The sequence below is a fragment of the Molothrus ater genome, chromosome 21 (genome assembly GCF_012460135.2).
Source record: "Molothrus ater isolate BHLD 08-10-18 breed brown headed cowbird chromosome 21, BPBGC_Mater_1.1, whole genome shotgun sequence".
Taxonomy (NCBI): domain Eukaryota; kingdom Metazoa; phylum Chordata; class Aves; order Passeriformes; family Icteridae; genus Molothrus; species Molothrus ater.
In genome coordinates, this window is record NC_050498.2 from 8,333,777 (window position 1) to 8,358,601 (window position 24,825).

Genomic DNA, 24,825 nt, shown 5'->3' on the forward strand with positions numbered 1-24,825 from the left:
GCCGCCGCCGGGACGCGCCCCGCTCCGCCGGGCGGAGGCTCCGCCCCCGTCCGGTTAAACCCCGCCCACTCAACGGAACCACGCCCATCCCGACACCTCCCCGGCGGCTCAAGCCCCGCCCCCTGGCGGCCCCGCCCCTCCCGCGCGCTGCCGGCGGAAGCGGCGCCGCCATGGAGGAGGACGAGCCGGAGCTGGAGGCCGGGCTGGAGGCGGCGCTGGAGCTGGCGCCCGCCGTGCAGGCCGCCATCGAGCAGGTGCGCCGGGCGGGCCCCTCTGCTCAGGGGACAGGTGCGGGCGAGGCCCGGGGCCGCTCGGTGAGAGCCCGCGGCCGGCTCCGAGCCCTTCCCCGCCGGCTCCGGGCCTTCCGCTGCTGGGCCCGGGAGCCCCGGGCTGGCCGTGCCCTGTCAGCCCCTGTGGGCTCGAAGCGGCCGGGCCCGCGTCGGGGGCTGAGCGTGGCTCGCCGTGTCCCCGTCGTTGATCGCAGACGCGGTCCGTGGTGTGCAGAGCAGCCCGGTGCCCGTGGCTCGGCTGGAATTGGGATAATGGGAGTGTCCTGGTTCCATTGCGGTGAAACACACAGGGTTTGCATCCAGAGGGTGCTGGCACTGCCCAGGCTCCCCAGAGAAGGGGCACGGCCCCGAGGCTGCCAGAGCTCCAGGGGGGTTTGGGCCCCGCTCCAGGGGTGCCCAGGGTGGGGTGTTGGAGGGGCTGTGCAGGGACAGGAGCTGGGCTGGATAATCCTTGTGGGGCCACCCCAATTCAGGGCATTCTGTGTTCCAGTGTTCTCTGAAACCCTTTGTGGCACCTGGAGCCAATCCTGTGAGAACCCAGGGTCAAACCATGGCTCTTGTCCTCTGTGACTGAGCCTGCCCTGCCTGCAGTGACCCTTCCATCCCGAGGGCTCTTCCTGGAGCAGAAGTCTGGGCAGCAGCAGTGTCTGTCTCACAAAGCAGCACTCAAATTTAAGTTTTTGCACTTTCTTGGGTGTTGAGGCTTGTGGGTCGCTTTTGGTGGCCCTCTTTGAAGAGCAAGGGGTGACTTTGGGAACTGGTAAATTAAATGGCAACTTCTAAAGGGGACCTAGAGCTTGTCCAGAGAAAGAATCCTCTGCACCTGTAGACATTTGCTATCGGGTTAATTATTTTAACAAACATTAAAGCTGTAGTAAAATATTCACATCCTGAGCACTGGGAGATGGTGAGGATGACACCACCTGCTGCTTTCCAACTTCCTCTCTGGCACTTCTCAGCCCAATAATCCTGTTGCTCCTGTCAGTGTTCCCTAACCAGTTTTGGGGCAAAAGCTGCCCAATTCTGGTTAAATGAGCAGAGCTGGCTCAGCTGCCCTGCCGGAAGCAGGGTGGGGAGCACAGGCAGGACTAGTGCCCCACCAAAGCCAGGCTAGCATTTCTGATTAATAGGTTGTGACAAATTGCTGGGAGTGACAGCTCCTGCAGCTGCTCCAGCTGCCTGCAGCACTGATCCCTATCTGCACTTGGAGTGGAGCTCCTGAGCAGCCTTTATCTCCCATCTCACCTTTTGTTTCATCTGCTCTTAATACCTGCGGAGGTTTGGGGTTTGTGGGGATTGGTTGAGTGTGAGTTGTGAGCAGGATGGGCTGAGTGTGATGCTGCAGTTGTGCTCTTACCATGGGCTGATGCCAGATCATTCTCTTCACTCACCACAGCCTCGTGCATGTTTAACTGCTGCCTGCTTCTCCTGGGCCACAGGATGACTGGGAAGGCTTCCCAGGAGGGCTGGTTCAGGCAGAATTTGCTTTTATCTCACAAAATCACTGATTTCACAGTGCATAAATGCTATTTAATGTGCCCAGGTATGAAGGCTTTCAGGGGATGCTGTGTGGGGTCAGCTCTGCTTTTGCCAGGGGCATGTTGGCCTTGGGGTGCAGAGCTGATGGCTCTGTAAATATGGGACAAATATCAGAATCATGGAATACTTTGGTTGGAAGGGACCTTAAAGACCATCCCATTCCTTCCTGCATCCCAGGCTGATCCAAACCTCATCCAGACTGACCTTGAACCCTTCCAGTGATGGCACATCCACAGCCTCAGTGTGGTAGCAGAGAAGGGAAAGCACCACACACCGGTCTCTGGGGACAAAAAGCAAATCCTGGCAGCTGTGTTTGTGTTGTTTGAGCTGCTGAGGAGAGATGAGATCTGTTTGCAGCACAGCTGCTCTTTCCCCCTGCCCAAATCATTCAGCAGATTGTGTTTCTCTTTGGTGAAAAGTGGCAAACCCGAGTCCCCAGAGAACTTGTACAGCCACTCCTTGATTCATTCACGTTTCCTATTGCAGGGCTGTGGAAAGCAAACCCTCTGCCTGTCACCATGAGGCCTGGCAAAGCTCTTGCCTGCTGAAAAGAGCAGGGCAGAGCCTCAGTTTGTTCCCAGACAGCAGCAAAAGCATCAGCGTGGTTTGGGATACAGAGCTCGTGTGCCTTGGGAATTCCTGGATGGATGGGTTGTGCCAGGGCTGTGTGTGGAGTCGTGTGTGTGAATTATCTGTGTTTATCTAGGCTGATAACCACAGAAATTTTGGGAGGTCACAGCCCTGCAGAGCATGTGGATGCTCTGCTCCTGGCCACTTGTTAGAGAAATGCTGTGAAACTCAGCTGGAAGTGGGTGCTGAGGGAATTAAAATTGTAGAAACTGTGTAAAGTTACAGAAATCACTGATGATGGTTGATTGTGTTTGTTTTCCTCCCTCTTCCCAGGTATTTCCCAGCCAAGATCCACTGGACAGAGCAGATTTCAATGCTGTGGAGTATATTAATGCTCTCTTTCCCACTGAGCAAGTAAGTAATGCTCCAAATACTCTCAGGCTTCACTTCCACACTTTTTACTATCAGATTTTACTTCCACCCTTTACTATCAGGGTAACCTGATAGCAAATGACCAAAGCAGTGTTTAAACCTCTATCCAAACCTTTTATTTTAAACACTAGCACAGGAAATAAAGCTTTAACAATAATCACTTCTTAAATTTGCAGCTCACAGGGTTGCTGTCATTATGTGTCTCTTTCCACCCAGAGTGCTTGCTGCAGTTAAAGTCTTGCTTTGATTTGTGGAAATAAATTAATTTTCTCTGTAGATGGAGTAAATGTCATAACTTGCCATATATCAATCATTGGTGAGTTCCTGGGGTTTTCAGCCAAATCAGGCAGGTCTTGCCTGTACAGTATCACAGGAGAGTTTGAATCCAATTATTTATTTTGAGATTTAAAGAATGAGATTGCTGTGGGCCCACATCCCTGCTCGGTGTTCCCAACTTCAGCCCCAGGGCAGTTTTGGATTAACCTCTTGCCAAACAGAAATGTTTCTACAGGTGAATTTTGTGTCTTGAGGCCGCTCCAACATCTCTTATGTCTGAGATCCTCTGCAGCACTGTGGTTTTGCCTTGCAGCTTTCTCCAGTGCTGTGGTTTGGCTTTTTTCCCCTTTGCCAGCAGGGAGGAGCTGCTTCCCCAGCAGTGCCTTCACTGCATCCCCTTCCAGCCTATTTTCTGTGGCCCTGGGCTCTGCAGGAGGGGGTCTCAGCCCCGAGGCTCTGTCCCCATCCCCAGTGCCCACTGGAGGTCACTGTCACACCGTTCTGCTGGCAGAGGACAGGGCACAGCTCAGGGATGGGGGAAACCTGACCTGTCTTTTTCTGCTCTTTGTGATGTGACCGAGGAGCAGCTGAGTTGTTGTCTCAGCTCCTCCACCTGTAAAACAAAACCATTGCTCTCCTCTTCCCCAAAACCCCTGTGTGATGAAGTGTTTGGGATCACAAATTCCTCTGTAGAGCATTCACCATTTCACTTCTCTCTGATTTTTTTTTTCAGTCTTTGGCAAACATTGATGAAGTTGTGAACAAGATCAGGTTGAAAATAAGGTAAATGTTTATATTTCTGCATTTCATTGCATCTCAGGTCTGATTGTCACCAAGGCTTCATAAAGTGCTTCAGCTGATAGGATTTAGTTTGTTTAAAAGGCATGGATAGGACCAGCCTCGAGTCTAATAGTGGAACAAAACAATCATAATTTTTATATTTCACTTCTATTATGTGTCCTTCAGGCTGTTTAAGCTGATGGGTTGCAAAGTGCAGCTTTGAAAAACAACTAAGAACCAAAAAATACCAAATTTTAGTACAGTTTGAAGGCTGAGTGAGCAAACTATCCAAAAGACTCAGTTGCTAAGAATTCATTGTTTTGGGGGTTGGAATATATTATAAAAATTCCCACTCCGTATTTTTAAATTGTCATTATTGGTCCTAAAAGTACAAAAGAAACACAAGTGTGCATGAAATAATTAAATTTTCTATGCTGGCTGATATTGCCAACATGAAATGATTGAGACAGCACTTTCACATGTGGGAAGTTGAAATGCAAACAGACAAGGGAGAGCTGACAATATTGCTTAAGGGAACAGGAATGCAAGAAACCCTGGTTAAATTAGGAAATGGATTTTTATTTTTGCAACAGGACTTTGAAATTGTGCAAGATAGCGCCATTGAACAGAGAGGGAGGGGGGAAATAATGAGTTTAGCATTGGTAAGAGCAGGGTTTTTTTTTGTTTTAAATTGGTTCTGTAGCTCTCAGGACTCCCCCAATTTGTTTGGGTCAGGCTCCCAGAGGCTGGGTTTGACACTCTGGGGTTTTTCCTGCAGGAGGTTGGATGACAACATCCGAACTGTGGTGAGGGGACAGACCAACGTGGGACAGGATGGCAGGCAGGTATGTGCAGCCAGCAGTGCCAGGGCCTCTCACCTTGGCATGTCACCCTGAGGAATGGCTCTGGCAGGCAGAACTCCACTGCTGCTGTTGCTGAGATGTTCCTGTGCCTCTGACACTGATGAGCTGCTCACTCGGCAGCTGTTGTGAGCTGCCTCACCCTCTGAAGGGAAGGGAATGAGGAATTGATTTAAAGATCAAAAGCAGGAGGCCTGTGTGTGCCACTCTGGAGCTGATGATAAAACAAGCAGCACTGAGCAGGCACAGGTACATTTGATCCTGGCTGGGGATCAATACAAGGCTGTTTGTCCTTTTCACTGAGCTGTTTGCTGAGGTGTCCCAAGTTCTGTCACTGTGCTGATCACTGGCTGCCCCTTCCTCTTGCAGCCTCTCAGGTTTTCTCTTGTTTTTTGCCTGGCAGAGGTGTTTTCTGGGGGTTCAGCACTGGTGAGCACAGCCATGTCTGCAGGGGCTGTGGGTGCTCAGCTTGGCTCCCGTGCCAGCTGATTTTGAGGTGTCACCTGCTTTGGTTCTATTTCCTGTCCTGTTTTAGAGGTCATTGAACCTTGAACCATCAGTCAGGGTTCCTCAGTGACTTCTTAATACCAGCCTTAACACTGGCATGGGGTAATGACCCTCTCTATTCCCCACTCCTTGCTACCACATCATTTGGTATCTATTTCTAATCTCATTTCTGCCACAGAGCCCTCAAGGGAATTATTTAAGCTGTCTATACTTTTGTCATGCTTTAGAAAAACATGAGAGCTGCTCACCTGTCCTAGCAGAAGAAGTTGAATCATGGATGTCTCAGCAGTGCTGTTAAACTGGGGATGTGCTTGGGATGAGGCTTACCTGGGAGTGGTGCTGCTGTAATTACTGTGCAGGAGGGAGAGCAGCAATCAGGTGAGGTGGCAATTACAGGAATTGAAGAGGGAGTGGAAGCTGGTGCAGTGCTTGGGGAGTTTGGCTGTGGTTGGAAAGCTGGACCTGTTGTAGCCTTTTGGGCCCACCTGAGAGGATAAATTCTCTGAAATGCCACAAAGGAGTGGCATTGAGAAGAGCTTTGGGTGAGAATTGCCTGGAGTGCCTCAGGGCTTGGAAAAAAGGATGAACACAAGCAGTGCCATGATCAGTGCCTGTGGGATAACAGGAGCATTTCTGTGCTGTGGAGATTGGCCAGCTTTGCTCAGAGCTCTGTCCTGGGTCTGTTCTTTCTCACTCTTCCATCCCTTTGAAGTTCTCCAGGGCATGGGCAGTGTCCTGCTCTGAAGCACCAGGAAGGCAAAGCTGTCTGTGCTGCCCTTCCTGCAGTGTGGTTGTAAAGGAACCAGTAAAAATCCTGATTAACTAAAAACCTTCAAGTGTTCGCTTGGGTGTCCTTGCAGGACATGTTTCAAGTGGCTTGAAGCTGTAGTTAATCACAGATATTGCTGTATTTAGCTGTGGATTTTCCTGTTTTCCCTCATTTTGCTGCTTTGCAAAGTAGAAGCAAACTTTAAAACAGATGCCAGAGCTTGCAGTGGCATGGGCTGAGGCCAGACAATCTCCCAGGAGCACAGCTGTTGTTTCTTACTTTGAGATCCTAACAAACACTGAAGCCATTCAATTATTTAATGTGTTACTTCTCTGGGAAGAAAAAAAGATTGATTCTGAACTGCTGTGAGCTTTTTCTTTCTATGTTTCTAATCCAAGCCCATTGTTTCACACCTGGATTTGCATTTTTTTTGTGTGAATTGCTGGAGCCGGACTGTTGGAGTGGCAGGACTTGGCTGGGTCTTGAAGTTTAAAGCAGTGAAGGAGCATCAGCAAGCTCAGATTTTGGAGATCACAGGGACCTGCAGCAGAGGAGGTCTGGGGAACTCCTGAGTGGCATTTCAGTCTGAGATGGAATTTTATATTTGTCACTCCAAAATCAGAGAAAACCTAGCAGGAACATTTCTTGTTGTTGTCACCCCTGCCCTGTGTCCCCTGAGTGTCCTGGGTGCTGTGTGGGGGAGTGAGGCACAGCCCTTTTCACATGACCACCCTGCTGATAGCACATTGTGGGGGTGCAAACCTTGTTTTCCAGCTTCAGCTGCCTGTTCCTGTGCTGAAAAGTGCCTTTGTTTTACCAGCATATTCACAGGGGGAATCAAGGACACTTGGAAATGTTTTTATAGAGTAAGAGGCCTGACTGCTCCCACTTGGAGGGGAAGGGTTTTATTTTCCAATGCAAGAAATTGTTTTAAAACAACTGAAAACAAGGTGCTGTTAAGGCAGGTCAGTTCTGTGCTTGGAAGGGAGTTGCTGTTTTCCTTATTTAGTTTTCCTGGTAATTTGGTCCCACAACAAAATTAAGTTCTTGTTTCTACTGATCTATTCTTACTAAATTTGTAAGAAACTTGTATCCTCAAGACCAGTATTTCCCTGGAAAATTGGATTGACACATCCACATGGACAGATAGTGTCATCCTGTGAGCCTCACCCTCAGGCAGCACAGGATGAAGATCATTATTGCATTTTATCATCATAACCACAACTGCAAACCACCCTTGATTAGGAAGGAAACAGTTGGCAACCAGCTTTTACAAGAGGTTTGAAACGAAGCTCAAAGGCAGCCACATCAGTAAAGTCAATCTCTAATCTTCTTCCATTTTTAACTCTTAGGAGTTAGAGATGTCTCCTGCCTGTAGTGCACAGAACTTGCAGCATGCTGGCTTTTGGAAAAGTCAGAAACTTTTGGAAAATTCCTGTCTTTTGATTTCCATCCCTTGGCACACTGAGATCCAGGAGGAGCACTGCAGTCCATCATCCCTTTGAAAGCATGTGCCATAAATAAAAGTGCATCTGAACTCTGATTTTGTAGCTGCTTGGATTTCAGTAGGAGCTCAGGATCTTGTGTATTTCACTGCAGGATTGAGCCTGAAAGGTGTTTTTCAAAAACATCTTCCCTTCAGTTATTCTCTCCTAACAACCCCTGGTATTGTGGCCAGTGTTTGCCAGCATTGCCTGAGTGTGTTGTGCTGGAGATGTCCTTGTCTGAGGGGTAAATAAGAGTTTGAATAAACATCCTTTCAGTCTCTGACTTCCTTCCAAGGGAAGCACAAACCCTGGATGCAGTGACAGAAGGAAAAAAAAGTTGTTTAAGTCAAAGCAGGCCAGGAGGGGATTCTTTGCTGAGTCCCTGCCCTCGGCTGCCTGTGCTGGTCCATCCCTGCTGCCCTTGGCAGGTGAGGGAGCTCAGCCTTGGCTTTCCCATCTCCTGTCAGCCAGAGCTGCCCAAAAAATGCTTGGGAATCTCGTGCAGGCACTTAATTCAAAGCTGCTTGAATTACTGGGGTTTATCACCAACCTACCCACTCCCTTTTTTAGACACCAGTGATCCAGGCAGGTTCCTAGAAGACAAACTGAGCTTCTCAGCCTTGCCAGCCTGGGTTTTTTTGGAGGAGAAGGGGTTATTTACCAGCTGAGCCCAGCAAGGAGCTTTCCAAAGCTGTCTTGTGGAGGAGCTTTGTTGAGAGCTGCACCTTCCCAGCTGTCCAGGAGAGGGGAGCCCAGCCTTGGTTTTGAGAGCAGGATAACATTTTCAGAGGAATCTAAATCCCTGAGTCTGAGCCACTGGGGAATATGGAGCGTGCAGCTATGGAAATGTGCTCTCTGTGCTCCTTAAGGAAAAGGAGACCTTAGGGATGGGAAGTCCAAAATCCTGATTGCAGATCCAGCTGCTCCAGCTGTGCTGGAGTCTCCTGTCCTGTCTGGCTGGGATGATGGTTGGGATAACACTTCTGTGCCCCCCTGCCTAATGAGCAGGGCTTTGAGCTGAGTTGTAGCTATGAGAAGGCATTTCAGTAAGAAATTTTCATGTGAAAATAGCTTTTTTTTTTTTTTTGTCTATCAGCTTTTAAACTGTTTCCCAAACACTCTTGCTCATGTACAACGTGTGTGGATAAATTAGCAAGGAGGTGTTTGAAAAAGCAGATTCTGAGTCTAAAATTAAAGGCCATCAAATAGATGTGGCCCCAAAAGAGTTATTTAAGCAGGAATGCTCCCTTCCCCACAAAGCATAACGTTTCCCAGTTCAAAGCATCTGCCTTCTTGAAATTTTGCCCTAGAATTTCCTCCAAATGCAAAAGCCTTAAAATAGTCTGGCTCATTTGGCTTCCCCTTCCTGGTGCGATATTTCAGTAAAATCTGCAGACAATGCCCTGAACCTCAGAAATTATCTCACTAATGATCCTTTTATGGGAGGAAACAACAGCCGTGGGTGGAACATTCCTCTGCAGGGTGTAACAAAATTTTCCTTGGGAGTCCCAGACTTGGACTATTTTGGATGCCTTGGGAGAGGCTGGGAATGCAGGAGCTGCTGTGCTTCAGTTGTAACAGTTTCTAGGGAGCCAGTGCTACGCAGATTTTTCCTCTGGAAGGTTTTTTGGGTTTTTTTTTTTCCCTCAGAGCTGCTGCTGTTGCTGAACTGGAGTGTGGGCTGACCTTGCTGAGAGCTGCAGCCCAGTTGTGGCATAATTTCCTCTGTGCCCTAGGGTGCAGTATAAAAAGTTCCCATAGATTTTTCCAGGGAGCGTCGAACGCTCTCCCTATGGTTTGATGTGTCACTCCTCAGTTGTGTTTATTGCTGGAGCTTCTGCATGGGCTGGCTGTAATTTTTCTGACAGTTGCTGACATGCCTTTACTGGTTGTTTGGCTGAAGCTGCTTCACCTATCAGGCTTTTGTCCTTGTAATAAGTAGCCTCTGCATTTGTTGCTGGTTTAACCCTTGGCAGTGTCTGTGCAACCAGGGTGAGTAAAGGTGAGGTGGATTCAGCTGAAATCCGTTTAAGAAAGAATCAAGAGTCCCAGAGCAGTCCCAAGATCCCAAATGGATTTGTGGCTTGATAATTTGAATCTAAATAAAACCCAACAAAGTTCTTTCTGTTATCTCTGGTCCATCTTTCCCTTCCTGCCCTGTGCACACAACGTAAGTGACTGAAGTTGCATCAAACAAGGACTGTGTTTCAAAGAAAAATGTGGTTTATTGCTTAATGTGTCTAATTGTGTTAGAGTCTGGCTCAATTAGTGCTAGAACAAAGTTAAGTGTTAACCAGAAGTGCAAATGGATGTGCCTGGGCTGGGAAAAGCTTTGGATGTTTCTCATGGCTGAAGATACTGGCTGATAACTTGGGATTGCTTTGGTTGGCTCCTTCTTTGTTTTGCTCCATGAAAACAGTGATATATATTTTCTTTCTCATAACTCCAGCAGTACAAGAAAAGGGATGGTAGCTGCTGTGGTCAAATAATGGGAATATTTCCTTGCTGCCCAGACAGTTCACTTGGCCATCCCATCTTTTGGTCAGCCAGGGCTGTCCTTTCTCCTGGCATGTAAAAATGAACATCTGGGCTCTGCAGCTGTGGGGAGACTCTGCCTGCCCTGCCCTGGGTGTGCTGCAGTGTCTGGCAGTGTTTGAGCCTGTGGGAGGAGGAGGAGGCTGTGTCTGGCAGAGAAAAATGCCCACAGGTTGTGGGTTTGACAAGGTCGTAGCTGGAAATACGTGAAATACTCCCTTGGTTTTTCTTTTCTTTAAACAGAGATCAGGAAACACTTTGCAGAATCAATAGAGGGAGGAAGGAGGAGATGAAGATGGAGAGTGAGCAGAAGAGGAGAGGGATGCAGGTGCTGCACAGGGCAGTGGGGGCCTTTGCTGTGGTGGTGCTCACAGGGGTCTGAGGATGAGGGAAGAGATAAGGATCTGACTCCATGTTTCAGAAGGCTTGATTTATTATTTTATGATATATATTATATTAAAACTATACTAAAATAATAGAAGAAAGGATTTCATCAGAAGGCTGGCTAAGAATAGAAAAAGAATGATAACAAAGGTTTGTGACTGACTGAGACAGCTGGGCTGTGATTGGCCATTAATTAGAAACAAGCACATGAGCCCAATCCCAGCTGCACCTGTTGCATTCCACAGCAGCAGATAACCATTGGTTACACTTTGTTCCTGAGGCCTCTCAGCTTCTCAGGAGGAATAATCCTAAGGAAAGGATTTTTCATAAAAGATGTCTGTGACACTCTGCTGCTTTTCTGAGCAGTGTCCCGAGCCCCAGGGCAGCTGCTGGGTGGTGTCACCACAGTCACCTCCAGCTTTGTGAGGACTGGCTACAGGAGTGTCAGCCTGGCAGGCAGGGAGGTGCTTTTGTGCTCTCTGTGTATAAACCTGCTTAAGAAGCTGCTCTGTTGCTTCAGCCTCCCTCCTTTACCTCCACCTCCTTATGAGGTGACTTTTCTGACTGCAGGTTGTGTTTCCTGCTGAGCTGAGGCACCCAGTGCACATCTCCTACCCTAGGCACTTCCCTGCCATTTATTTGTTTATTTAAACACTTCCAGCCATCAAATTCCAGAGCTGCTTCCTTGGCCCCAGTGCCAGGTTTGACTCATTTGGAGGGTGTTGATGTGTCCCTGCTGCTGGGACAGCACTGGCTGTCATAATCTCTTAATAAATAATTAAACCTAAGTCTCTGAAATATTTGGGAGCTATTTTGTGTCACAATCCCTGGTGTTGTAAGCACCATCTCTCAGTTGTATTCATTCTCTCCTGCCTGGCTAAGCTTTATCACCTGGATTTTTATGAATGGGTCATTATTCTGAAATGTGAGCATATGAAATATGACTAGTGTTAGATTTCAATACCTTTTTAAGATAGTGAATGGATTGGGGTTAAATATGGGGTTTTAAGCTGTGTGACTTCATATATTTTATAAAAAGTCGTGCCACAGATTCTGTAAGGCTCCAGCTGAGTGATTAAAGTCCCATAATGTTCTTTTGTAACCCATGAATAATAAGCAGGAGCTGAGCTGCCAAAATGAATCAGAAGTGAGTTTCATTCAGAGTCATTTCCCTAGTGAATTGTGACAGCTGGACAATGTCCTTCCCTTGTAGTGACACTGAGCTTTTTCTAGCCCAGAACACGCTCAGTGAACAAGGTTTCAGGTGAATGGCATGCCAGGAAGAGCTGGTGCTGTTTATTCTCATGCTGGCATAACTTTTGCCATCTGCTGCAAGGCAGGAGCAAGTCTGAGCTTGACCTTGCCTTGTGCTTGAGCTCAGGGGATGTTCCTGTCCTGCAGCTGAGCCTGGGGATGGGGTTGTGCTTGTGCTGGCAGGAGGAAGGTGCTGGTGCTGCTGGAGGCACTGCAAGCTGCAAACTGTGACCAGTCCTGTGTGGCTTTGATGCCAACAAAGCAAGAAACCCAGCCTGAAAACAGAATTCCAAACAGGCAGGAGGTTGTGTCTTATCGTGGATATTTAAAATTCTTTTCTTCCCCCCCATTTTTTTGTCTTGTTTTTGGTTGTTGTCGCCTCACGTTTTTGGTGTGTGGCCATGTTTATTCCAGCTGTGTTGCATCCATGCTTATAGGAGGTAAACTGACAGGAATTCCACTTGGAGATCCCTACTTGCAGGGTTCCTGGTGTGCCTGTCCTTTCCCCCCATTTCTATTTGCCTTTAAACTCTTAACCTGTGCTGATTTTGACTGGGGCAGAGAAAGAACACCATCCTTGTGATGAAAATTAACTCTACCCCAACCCAAACCAGCACATGAAGCTGGATAAGAATTCATCTTGCAAAACCTGATGTAACCTGAGTGGTTGCTAAACTTACCCTCCACAGAAGTCAAGCTCTGAAATTGCAGATGTGGCTCTGAAATGTGGCTCTGAAATTGCAGATGTGGCTCTGAAATTGCAGATGTGGCTCTGAAATTGCAGATGTGGCTCTGATATTGCAGATGTGGCTCTGAAATGTGGCTCTGAAATTGCAGATGTGGCTCTGAAATTGCAAATATCACCAACTGCAGTGTGCAGACACCTCAGCACACAAATCAGCTGGGGTCCCTCAGTCACTCACAGCCTTCCCAAATAAACTGAGTGTGTTTTCCCTCTGATCAAGCAGACACAGGATGGAGGATGGAGGGAGGGTGAGGAGCATTCCCAGGGGCTCTGGGTTCTCCAAAGTGTGTGCTGTGCACAGGGAGGTGCAGCAAACACCTGCAATCAGGGTGTCAACACCAACAGGAGGGCAGAGCCTCAGCTTGGCTATCCTGACATAGATAAGGAGAATAATGAGTGGCTGCAGAGATTTTGCTGCATGATAATAGTGTTTAATTTTGGGCGTGGGGCAAGGCTGTGGCTGCTCACCTGCCACGTGAGGAAGTTGTAGTAACCTGCCATGAGGTGATGGTAAAGCTGTAGTAACCTGCCATGAGGTGATGGTAAAGCTGTAGTAACCTGCCATGAGGTGATGGTGAAGCTGTAGTAACCTGCCATGAGGTGATGGTAAAGCTGTAGTAACCTGCCATGAGGTGATGGTGAAGCTGTAGTAACCTGCCATGAGGTTATATATATTTTTATAAATACTTATAAGTACATATATAGTATTTATAATACATTTATAGTATTTTATGGTATTTATATAATACTATACTGTATTTATATAATACATTTATAGTATTTATGCTGTATTGGGCCAAGAAGCCCCCAGTGCTCTGGTTTAAAACCATTTCTTCCCAAATCCTTGCCATCCCCCAAATTCAAAAGCTGCACCACCAGCCTCAACCTTTCTTTTTTTGTTTTTAAATTTTTATTTTTTAACCCTTTTATTTTCAATTCTCATTATAAATATGACCATGAGGTGATGGTGAAGCTGTAGTAACCCACCATGAGGTGATGGTGAAGCTGTAGTAACCTCCCACGAAACCTAAGCCTGATGAAGCTCCAGGAGCTTTATTTTTTTAGGTTGTGCAATGCCTGCAATTAACATTTAAATGGCCACACTGCCCTGGTGCAGATAAGGCACTGTAAAACTCATGTAAAATTACTCACAGGAGCAAGGCCACCCAAACCTCTGTCACTTCAGCACCTTTCTCATAGTGCAGACACCCCTGGGTGATGCTGTAAAATCTGGGGTGCTGCAGACACCCCTGGTGCAGTAAAATCTGACAGCTCAGAGAGGTGCTGGAGCAGCCCAGGGTGCAGTTCAGGAGTTAAACTGCAAGGTTTTGGCCAGAACGACCTGGAAATCAGCTGTCACTTCACCCCTTGTGTCTGGCAGTGTTTGTGCAGCTGTGGAGAGCGTGGGGTTTGATTTCTAAGCATGATTTGGGGTTAAGTGAAGGGGCAGTTCCAGCAATTTTAAGCTTTGTGCAGTGTTGGATGTAATCTGCTGATAGAAAGTGTCCTGTGCAGCCTGAGTGGTTGGGATTGGAGCTGATGACACAAAACTCTCTTCTTCAGTGACAATTGGAGTAGTTATGTACGATTTGCTGAACTGCCAGGGTAGAAATGTGCTAAAATCAAACCCCAGGGTGATGAGCCCTTCAGGTTTGCCTGCTCAGGGAAAGCAGCTGGCACTGTCCTGTGCTGAGACAAGCCCAGGCTTCAGTCACAGTGGTTAAAACGTGAGGGTTTTCTCTGAAATGAAATCAGTCTGAGAATCAAAGTAAATTTCCACCCTTCCCCAATCTGGAGGGACTCGTTTGTATGAGGTTTCAGCAGCAGAAAATGTGAGGCTGGTTCCAGTGTGAGAGGGTTGCTTTGAAATCTCCACAGCTGAGGCTCCTCAGAGAATTGGGGATGGGAACTTTATTTTTAGTCGTGGTCTAGATTTTCATTGATCTGGGCTGGAAGTGTGGCAGCAAATGAAAGAAGCATTAACACTCAGAATTCAAGAGCAGGGACCAGGCCAGGAGCATTAAATTCTCAGCATCATGACCACAGCCCTATTCGTAACATTAAAAATACATTTGGATGCTGTGAATTTGGCAGATGTCAAGTGTCTATAAAACACTTGGTAGAGGGCAGCTTTCTGATGTGAATAACAACATTCAATTGAACTATATATTGGCTAGAATCAAATAAAAATAACATGTTTCTAGCACAACACCAGCAAGCAAATAGAAACCATGGAGGTATTTTAACCATTACTGAGGGGGAAAAAAAAACAGTCTTAGTTCAGTTAATCCCCAAGCAAGCAAACTTCATCTGAAAATTTGCTTTTTCTCCCACTTCAATGACATCTTCTAGTAACACACAGGCCTCTTAATTCCTATTTGCATATTTCCTGGTACTGAAGTATTTTCTTGCACAAGATTCCTGATGGGATGCATAAAGAGGTATTTAGAAATTAACACACCCACTAATGAGCTGCTGGTTGATGAGGTGATGTGACAGCTCTGTACCTGGGCTGGAGGAGGAGGAGGAGGCTGTGTCCATCTGCAGCACTGCAGGGATTTGGAGAGACTGACTGTAATTCACTGGGCTGGTTTGTTTTTTGGCTGGAATAATTGTTGCTAACACTGTTTTTTGTCAGCCTGGTACTGTAAGTCACTGGAACATAACCTTTTAAAGAATGCATCACTTCCAAATTTAACAAACCAGTCACAGTCTGGTCCCACCTCTCGCTTGGGTTATTTTCTTCCCTCCTTTTGCTGCTTGGAAGATCTGGTGTGAAGAGGTGACACAAGGAATGATGTGTGGTCTGACCTCAGGAGCTGCTTGGGGCAGTGCCAAGGAAAGCAATTTTAGAGGCAGTCTCTCAGTGATTCACGGTTTTCCTCTGCTCCCTATTGTTTTACACCGCTGCCTTTGGAGTCTTTCGCTGTCACATCTCAAGGTGAATGAGGTTGCAGAGCTGTGGCTGATTCATGGGCTGTGTTTTTCCCTCCAGCTTTGGAGAATTTGGCAAACAGCAGAGCTGCTCACTGGCTGCCCAGCTTACCTGAGCTCAGGCTGTTGAGTTTTCCACCTGCTGTGTGTGGTGTCTCAGCTTTCTGCTGTGAGCACAGGAGCTCCCACTGCATAAACACTGCCTGAAAAACATGGGGGTGGCTGAAAAATCACAGTGGCCTTAAACTGGGGGACCCCTTTGTGGCTTCCCCTCCATGAATTATTTTGGGAACTCGCTTCTGCAAGGCAGCCCTGGAAGCAGGGCAGGCCACATCCCCTCCTTCCCTCCTGCACCCAGGACGTGTCAGACACACTAAACCACAGGAGGAGGAATGTGATCCGTGGCTTGTACCAAGCACTCTGTGGCTGGAGCCACTCCCCCCATGGCTGCTCCTGCCAAATTTACTAATTTAGCTGCTCTTTGCTAAATTTCCACTGCTCAGAGCAGTTGGGGAGCCTGGGCTCAAACATTAGGGAAAAACTCGGACACCCCTGGCTCTGCCTCCCAGCCGAGCCCTCTCCATCCCCACCGTGGTTCTCAGCTGGTGCTGGCACTCAGAGGTTGCACAAAGTTGAATAAATAATTCTGATGGGTTAATTGTAGCTTGCAGGCTCAGCTGTTGATTAGAGTCATATGGTGTTTTTCCAGTGTGTCACAACCTTGTTTTCAACATCCTCGTTTCGTATAACCACAACAGATGATGTCTCCAGTCTCTTTTATTTCTTCCTGCTCCTCTGCCCCCAGAATGAACTGCTGGTGGAGGGCAGGAAATGCAATAACTTCCCTCCTGGTTGCTGTTTGGGGTGTGTGCATTTCCATGTTTCCCAGTTGCACTGGTGAGGAAAGCAATCAATGAGCAAGGCAAGGTGAAGGCAGTGCTGGGGCACAGCTGGGAGAGCACTGCCTGTCATCCATCATGGCAACCAGACTGCAATAAAAGCAATTCCTGGCCTCCTGATACTGTTTTTCCCTAGAATTTCTGTCCAAAAGAAACCTATTAATAAAGTAGTAACAAAAGCAGGAAGAAAATGCTTTTAAAATTCACGATTCACTGTTGTAGCAGGAGCAGAGTGTGAAGGGAAATGCATTTTTTCCTTCAGCGTGGCTGTGGTTTCCCCTCTCTTTTTACAGCTGAAAGAACAGTCATTAGTTACATTAATAAACTTCTGTATTGCACCTTGAGCAATTAGACCTACTTTCATGCCCTAGATGTTGGTTTCTTATCCCCTAATAACACTATTTATCAAAGATGAGGTGTTTTCTTGTATTTGAAATTTGTTTTTCTATTTGCTTTACTCTGTGTTTATAGTAATTGGGAAGGTGATGGTTTTCTTTCATTATTGGTTAATTTTCTTTATTTGTTTATTGGCTAATTTTCTTTATTTGTTGGTTAATTTTCTCTATTATTGGTTAATTTTCTTTATTTGTTTCCTCTACACACAGTATTTTACTCTCAGATGCTATAGTTAGAGTGTACAGCAAAAAGAGTTTAATTGATTTCTTTAAACTGTCTTCTGGGATTTTTTTAATGGTACACATGCATGAAATAACATTTTTTATCCAGTTCTGAACTTCACAGATCTGTCTGACAGAGCCCTCCTGAGTTTAAAAAAATAGATTTTCCCACATTGTTACTTTCAGCAAATGTTTGAAGGAATGTTTTCATCTCTAAATGTAAATTATACAGATGATATATTCATTATAGAAATATATATAGATTATATAATAAATTGGTGCGTTCTGACTCATGTAAGGAATATGCAGCTCTTTTTCTAAGGAGAATAGATAAAGATTTATGTCTTAATGTCCAAGCAAATATTTGGAAGAAAGTTTTAAGGAATGAAACAAGTGTTGATGAGCAATTCTGATTTACTCAAGTTTGCAGCTGAGCTCCCTGCCTGTTTTTTTATTAATTTTTTCGCAGTTATGGAAATGTTTTCCCTTTTCTGAGGGATGTGATGCAGGACAGAAGAGCAGCTGCTGTTTGGTGTCTCCCCCATCCCAGCCACATTTCTCTCAGCAGCAGGAGACCACAATTCTTTAATTCATCAGATGGGGCAGAGCACACATTGTCTCATTTGTGTTTTTCCAGAGTTTTTTAGGAGGTGAAAGTGTCAGGACCAGGTGATGACACCAGTTTGCCTCATTTTTGGCAGTTTTCAGGGACAAAATCCCATTTTTTCTCAGCTCAGTGTTCCAGGGGCAGTTTTTAGGTGGGGATTTTGCCCACCCTGAGTGTGCTGCTTTCCACTGAGCAGCAGGAACTTGTTCTTCACCCACTTTCCTGTAAAGCCTCTTTTTAATCACAATCATTAAATTTCACCATTAGAGAAATAGGTTCTTTTGAAGAAGCTCTGAATTCCTGGGACTGTGCAGAAAAATCAGCATTTGCTGTTAGTGCTGAAGCAAAGGGAGACAGTAATTGGCATCTGTGAAGAATTTCAGGCTGAATCTTGAATTTTATACAGACCTATCCAAAGCTCAGGCCATACAAAACAGTTGCTGCTTGCTTAATAATTTAATTATTAATTATTAATTACATTACAGAGTAATGTGTTGCGGGCCTGAGCACAGAGACAGAGCTAAATATGTCGAAAAGAGCATTCTTTGCTCCTTTGCTTTGCACTTAATCCACAAGCCTTTAAATGGAGGAGGAAATTTAATTCTCAAAAGAGTTGGAGAGGCTGCTGGGGGCTGTTCAGCCCTGGCACAGCCACCCTGCAGCACATTTCTGTGTGTTCATGTCCCTCAGTGAACATCTGTGACACCAATCCAGAAAGTGTTAACTTTCACATGATTCAGAAAATTTTTCAGAGGAGACTTTTCTTCCCCCACCCCCTCTGGAAAATGAATTATGAACCATCTCCAGCTTTTATGCTTTTATTATAACCCAGCTATATTCCAGCAAAAAGCTCCTGGCAGATAGTTTCCTCATCCATTTCCAAATGAAGATGTGTTAAATTTATTTGCTGAAGGAACTTGTAGCTTGTGCTGTAACCTTGGTCATGGGACTGGACATAAAAGCAGAGGGATAGAAGCCCACTTAACAGCAGGCAACAAAGTGGAGCTGGAGCTGGAAATGTTATCAGGCTGGGAAGGCAGAACGTGTAGAATTACTGCAGAAGGCAGATTTTGGCCATGTGATTCTGGATTTTGGATTTTGGACGTGTGGCTTCCCTCACTGCATCCACATGTGCTTCACGCTGCTGCTGTGAGCTCAGGCTGGGCCATGGTTGGATAAATAAAAAGGACCAGGTGCCCCAAGAAAATAGCATTAAAATCCTATTTTAAATATTAAAAATATTTTTTAATCCTGTTAAATGGTGAGAGCCGTTTCCTGGGCTCCACCTCTTTACCTGTGCTTAGAAAGAGCCATTCCTCCTGCAGGTGTGTGGGAGGCTGAGCTGCCCATTCCAAAGGAATCAGCATCATGTTTTCCACCAGGATAATGTCCTGTTAATTCAGCAAGGGGTTTGTGCAAGCACTCAGTGTTCTATATGTGTGGTTTTTATTTATAATTAATGATGAGCATGGAGGTCTTGTGGAGGTTTCATTTTTCTGCTCTAAATATGTGTTGATCAGGAGCAAGTTCTACCGATTTTTCCACACTTAGTATGTCAAAATATATTCCAGTAACCTTAAAGAGCTGCTTTCATAAAATATCTTGATGAAATTTTGCCAGATCATTATTGTAAAATGGATTCTGAAACCCTGGCCCACTCAGGTTCAATATTCCAACGTGGTACATTGACTTTTGTTGTGCTGCTGGTATTTTCTTTGTAAGAAATCTGCTCCCCTCCAGTGCCCCAGCCCCAGAGAGTGTTAAGAGCAACTGTGTATTTCTTAGAAAGGTGAAAACTGAATGCAGATTTTCTTTCCACTCTGACCTTGTTTCTTTTCCAGGCCCTGGAAGAAGCCCAGAAAGCCATTCAACAGCTCTTTGGTAAAATTAAGGATATTAAAGACAAGGCTGAAAAATCTGAACAAATGGTGAGCAGCACTTTCTTTCTGGCCTTTGAAAGGGAAGGGACACTGACTTTTCCTGGCAGTAACATTTTTGTCCTTGGTCCTGGCTGGTTGGTAATTTCCTGTGTTGAACCTGTGGTGTTCACAGGGCTGCTGAGCTGACACCTCTGCAGTCCCAAAGAGGAGAGAGTGGCTTCTTATCTCCTGAAAATTCCATTGCTGGGGCTTGATATTCAACCAGAATCCTTTTTCATTCCCCAGGTGAAGGAAATCACCAGGGATATCAAGCAGCTGGACCATGCCAAACGTCACCTGACCACCTCCATCACCACCCTCAACCACCTCCACATGCTGGCAGGGGGGGTGGATTCCCTGGAGTAAGTCTGGGAATTCTTGATGTGAAGTTTGTGCAGTGTTCTCTATGAGTCTGGCACAGCCTGCCTGGTTTTTTGGAGGGAATTTTGCTCCCAGGTCTGGATTTCTGCTGGCAGATCTGTGTTGCTCTGAGTGACCCCCAGCCTGTGTTGTTGCATTTAATAATTTGCAGCACTGATTGCTTGTATTGCTCTGTTGATTCTTGGTGATAAGGAATGAGTCTGGCTTCGTTAAGGAATCATCATTAGGGATGTGCTCTTGGGAATTTGGGAGGATTTTTGTCACTCTTGTATCTAAAACTGCAATGAGTTTTGGTAAAGGTCGACTCTAATTTTCATTCTAGCATGAGTTTAAGGAAACCTTGCAGCTTGTACCGTGTGTAAATTGGGGGTTAAATATTTCTAATAGTAATTTTTGTTTTTTTTAATATGCTTGAGGCACACACAATTTAGGAAAATACAGGTTTTTTTACATGTTGCATCTGTGAAATTGCACAGCCTGTTCTTGGTTTGTAGCAAATCCCGCACGAACGCTGGGTCGTGAAATGGTGAGAATTAAATTTTACTTAGCCTGCTGTCTCCACTGGAATGATCCTAAAGGATGATATAAAAATAAATTAACTTGATTTTCTTTTTTTTTTTTTTCCCTGTCAGTTCCCTGTGAAAGTTATTAACAGAGAAGTCAAGGCTAATGGCTTTTCAGCATCCTTCTCCTCCAGAGAAGCTTTAACTCACACTTTGTGTGTGATGACGAATGGCTTCACTCAGGTCATTACAGTGAAATAACATTTACTGCCTCCAGACCCATACTGAGAAGTGGATGCATTCAGTAGTTTACATGTTCTTTGCCAAGTGTTGCTTTGACATTTATGGGTTTTTTTGAGGCATTGTTAGATTTGTGCCAGATTGGTTTATTTTAGCGTCGCTTAAGTGAAATTTTAATGCAGCGTTGGAATGTTAATGAAGAGCTGTGTGTTTTAGAAAAATAAATGTCAGTAGGGACCAATGTGACCCAGTGGGGATGAAGTAACCTGTGGAATTACCACCCAGGATTTTCATTGCATCTGCCTTTGTAAATCTTTAATTTCCTCTGCAGGGCTATGACCAGGAGGAGACAATATGGGGAAGTTGCCAACCTTCTGCAAGGTGTGGTGAATGTGTTGGAGCACTTCAACAAATACATGGGGATCCCTCAGATTCGACAGCTCTCTGAAAGGTAAAAGGTTCAAACCCTGAGCACTCCCTTTCCTGCTGGGGAGGAAGGGTAGGAAATGTCTTAGGCAGGTTCAGAGTCTCAAGGATGTGAAGCTTGGACATGGTCCTTGGAGCTTCCTTACAGCCAAAACAAACAGCTTAAAACTGGACAGAGTTTGCTCAAATCTGGAGCAGCCCATTCTGTTCAGTAGCAGTAATTAGTGTGAATTTAACTCACTCTGTGCTTTTTACTGACTGGCTTTTCATTTCCTCGCCTGGAGGAGCCTGTGGAAGTGCAGGTTGTTGTGTGTGATGGCCACATGCAGGTGTTTGTGGTGAGCCCTGAGGTGATGCTCTCTCCTGCTCTGTTCAGCTCAGTGATGGAGCTCAGCAGCCTGGCCTGAGGCACAAATCTGTCCCTGCCTGTGGTGACACATTGGTGTCTGTGCCCCTTTGTGCCTCAGCAGGATCCTCAGTGCTGCTGTGCAGAGCCCCAGGCCTTGGACAGGCAGGATTTCTCCTTCTGCCTTTCCCAAACTTGGTTATTCTGAGCACCTGAAGTTTCTTCTGCCAAAACCTGCTCCCATTGCCCAATTCTGCTGAGATTTGAGGCTTGCAGTAAATCTGCTGCTGGGCTTGTACAGTTTTGATTTTCTGAACTGGAGTTACACTGATTTGGTGAGGTTTGGTGCAAGTCCCCACCACCCTCAGCAGTAGCAGGTGAAGGCTCAGTGGTCTCTAAGCCACCGTTTCTCGTCAGTCTTGGCTTCATTTGGGATGTGACAGCTGGGATTTCAGGGAACAAGGTCCTCCCTTGTGTTGTCCCTGCCTGAGATGACTTTGATCAGTACTGAGGTACTCAAAGGAGTCTTCCAGGCACAGTCATTAATTTATTTTTTGTGCCTTCCTTTGCTAAGACAGCAGCTGGCTCCCTGTGTTGTTTAGTGATGGAAACAGAGTTTGAATGATTTGTTTGTAATGTTTTCATGTAAATCTGTTGGACTTTCTTTATGGTACAGACACCTCTTCCAGAAAACACAGATGGAATCCATGAAACAGAGCAGAAGAAAAATCCACTCTAAATCTAGAGAAGGGATGGGGCCTTGTTTAACAAAGCATTTGACCATAAGCATTTGCTTAAATGAACATGAACATCAAGGAAATGTAAACATATGTCAGTGCTTTTCTGAGTTGAGGCTGTTGTCTATTCCAACCTTGTGCTCAGAGATTGCTTGCAGTGGTAATGCCCTTTGGGCAGAAACCTGCTGTCATTGGCCATTTAAAGGCCAAATATGATTTAAGCCTTGCTCTAGAATCCTGGCTGGTTTTCCCTTTCTGCTGGATGATTATTTAATACTTTTGTAGTTGCTGATTGTTACAGAAACCAATTCAGGCTCCTGCTAAAAGTCAGGGTGGTTTCGAGTCACGCCAGCAAGGACATGGAGGAAAACTTCTTGTTGTTTTATTCTCCCTTCAAGATAAGGATCTGAAAAGCTCAGGAAAGTCTGTTCCTCCTATTTTTAGCATTGCCTCGGCAGGGTTTTCCTTCCAGTGTTTATACAGAGAGAGCTGCACCATCTGGTAGTGATAGAGGAGGCTGCTGTGGGGTGAAAGGAGCTGCTCTGGGGCGCTGCTGGGAGCTCCTCACTGCTCCACATCCAGGCAGAAAATTCCTGCAGGGAGGTCCATGGCACCATCATTCTGCTCTTGGAGCTTGACTCCATGGCTGTGTGTTAGGGCCTGGTTTGGAGTTGACTGTTCTCTCTCTTTTGCTTGGAAATCCTTTTGTGATTCCTGAAACATCAGAGGAAGTTTGCCTGGCTTCTTGCAGGGGTATTTTTAGGCTGTGAAATTGCTGGGGTTTGATATCTCATGGATTTGTTTTAAGGGTACAAGTGAAACCTCTAGGATGGTGGGGAAGGCAAGAAATGCTTTAGTAGATGTTGGCACAGACCTGTGACAGTAACCAATGTCTGTTATATACAATAAGCCCTTTATATCCACTGCTCAAGGAGCAGATTCTGTTGCTTTCTGAAATAAAAAGCCTCTTTTTTCGTGGTGTGAATGGAGTGAAGCCAAGTCTGAATGGGAAACCATGGGAAGGAGAAGTGCCTGCTTGGTGCTGTTGGATGTGCTCTTTGTCATGGGGTATCCAATTTGGGTTGCTGCTCCTGGATGCTGTGAGAAGTAATGATGTGTTTTTAATGTTGTTTTCCACCTGTTCTGTCCCTTTGAAAACAACCAAGCCAAAATCCCACTGTAAGGATTCATTGGAAACCTGGACTGAACTCTCAATTAGATGGCTTTTCTTGTGCTGATCCTGTTGAGTATTGATGTAAAAATGTCACAGTTCATAGCCAAATGTAAATATTTTCCTAAGAGTGTTCCTAAAGCAATTTCTAAGGCAGTGCATTGGTAGCTGTCGTAGTAAACAGGAATATTTTCTTATCTCTCAATCCTCTGCTGTTTTCTGTCTGTGGAGGGAGGTACAATTAGTGGTCCCAAACCCACCCAGAAAAAATGGTCCTGCAGGCCTAGCAGATAGTGGAAAAAAGCCTGGAAAGTATTTAGGAGAAAGATAATTATAAGTTTGCCACAGGAAAACAGGCTGGCTCAGCCTCTTTTTATCTCAGCAAGCTGCCAGGCTTGGTTTAAGATTTCTGGTAGCTTTGGCTAAAGGAATTGTGGTTTCTAGTAATTGAATGTCATTTGAAACATAGCAGTGGGTTTTCTTGTTTTTATTTTTTGAAGGCAGGGGAAACAGAGAACAAAAAGCCACTAATAATAAAACAGAAGTCAGAGAAACAGAAATCATTAATAGCTGGATAACCAGAGGGTTTGGCAGCCCCAGGAAAAGGCAATTCCCTGCTGTGTGGGATGGCTGCTGGGATATCCCAGCACATTTCTGGGGGAACCTACCCAGGGAAGGAGACCCTTATCAAACCCACTGAGGCTCTGAGGGATCCTAAATCTCTTATCTGGGCTTGCTGAGCCAGCTCACCTGGTGAAGTGGTTCCCCACACACCCTCAGGCATGTGCAGGGTTGAATGTCCAGGCTTTTATGGCTGCAGTTTCCACTGCGTGGAGAATATTCTGAATTATTGCAAAGCTGACAGCTTTCCACAGGGGCAATAATCTCCAGTGGCTGAAGCAAGTGCCCCCCTTGTGCTCTGCCTAAGGCAGTTGAGCTCTAAAGAGGTAGCAGAAAGGTTTTCTTGCTTCTGGCTGTGTTTTCATGATTGTGAAAATAATTGAGTGTTTCTGTGTGTGTGGTTATATAAAAAATGAATTTTACTGGGAGGGCACTGGGGCTCCCTGTCCTTGCTCACACCTCAACTTTGGCTCTGCCCTGTCTCTCTCTTAGAAAATATGAAAGAAAAAAAAAAAAGATCTTCAAACTTGTTCTCCCTGCCTGCTTTTGAGAGATTTTTATACAGGACCTATTTTTAAAAAATACATATTTTTAACATCCCACTTGAGCAAGGCATTCCTGCAAGTTTCTTAATTTAAGGATATGAGAATCCCCATTAAGATTATCCTTAAGTACTTTCCTGAATCAGAGCCCAAAACAACAAAGCTTGTGGACAGGGCTTTTAACTGCTTGACAGAGGCTCTTTTAAATTTGTTGAGTCTTTAGGCATCTGGCTGCTGCTCTTTTCAGTGCCTCCACTGTGCTGCACTGCAGCTGTTGTCAAACAGAAAGGTCCCCACAGCCACTCAGAAGGAAAGAAGTATCTCTGCTAATAGCTTCCAGTTGTTCATACAAACTCACTAATTTCTGTGACTCCTAATTCCACACACTTCTTGTTTCTGGATTATTTAGAAGATAAAAAAATTCAGTCTGTTTTCAGTGTCTTTTTTTTTTTTT

General features: G+C 45.6%; 1 protein-coding gene across 1 annotated transcript in view; it reads left to right on the forward strand.

The window, feature by feature from the left end:
* Nucleotides 1-164: 164 nt before the first annotated feature.
* VPS53 (VPS53 subunit of GARP complex) overlaps nucleotides 165-24,825 on the forward strand; it is a 64,220-nt gene continuing 39,559 nt past the window's right edge. The window contains exons 1-7 of the mRNA XM_036395171.2: nucleotides 165-254; nucleotides 2,733-2,813; nucleotides 3,841-3,890; nucleotides 4,666-4,732; nucleotides 19,327-19,413; nucleotides 19,651-19,766; nucleotides 20,860-20,979. Of these exons, the coding sequence (XP_036251064.1) occupies nucleotides 171-254; nucleotides 2,733-2,813; nucleotides 3,841-3,890; nucleotides 4,666-4,732; nucleotides 19,327-19,413; nucleotides 19,651-19,766; nucleotides 20,860-20,979 (605 nt within the window). The 5' untranslated portion in view covers nucleotides 165-170. The remainder of the gene's footprint in view (nucleotides 255-2,732; nucleotides 2,814-3,840; nucleotides 3,891-4,665; nucleotides 4,733-19,326; nucleotides 19,414-19,650; nucleotides 19,767-20,859; nucleotides 20,980-24,825) is intronic.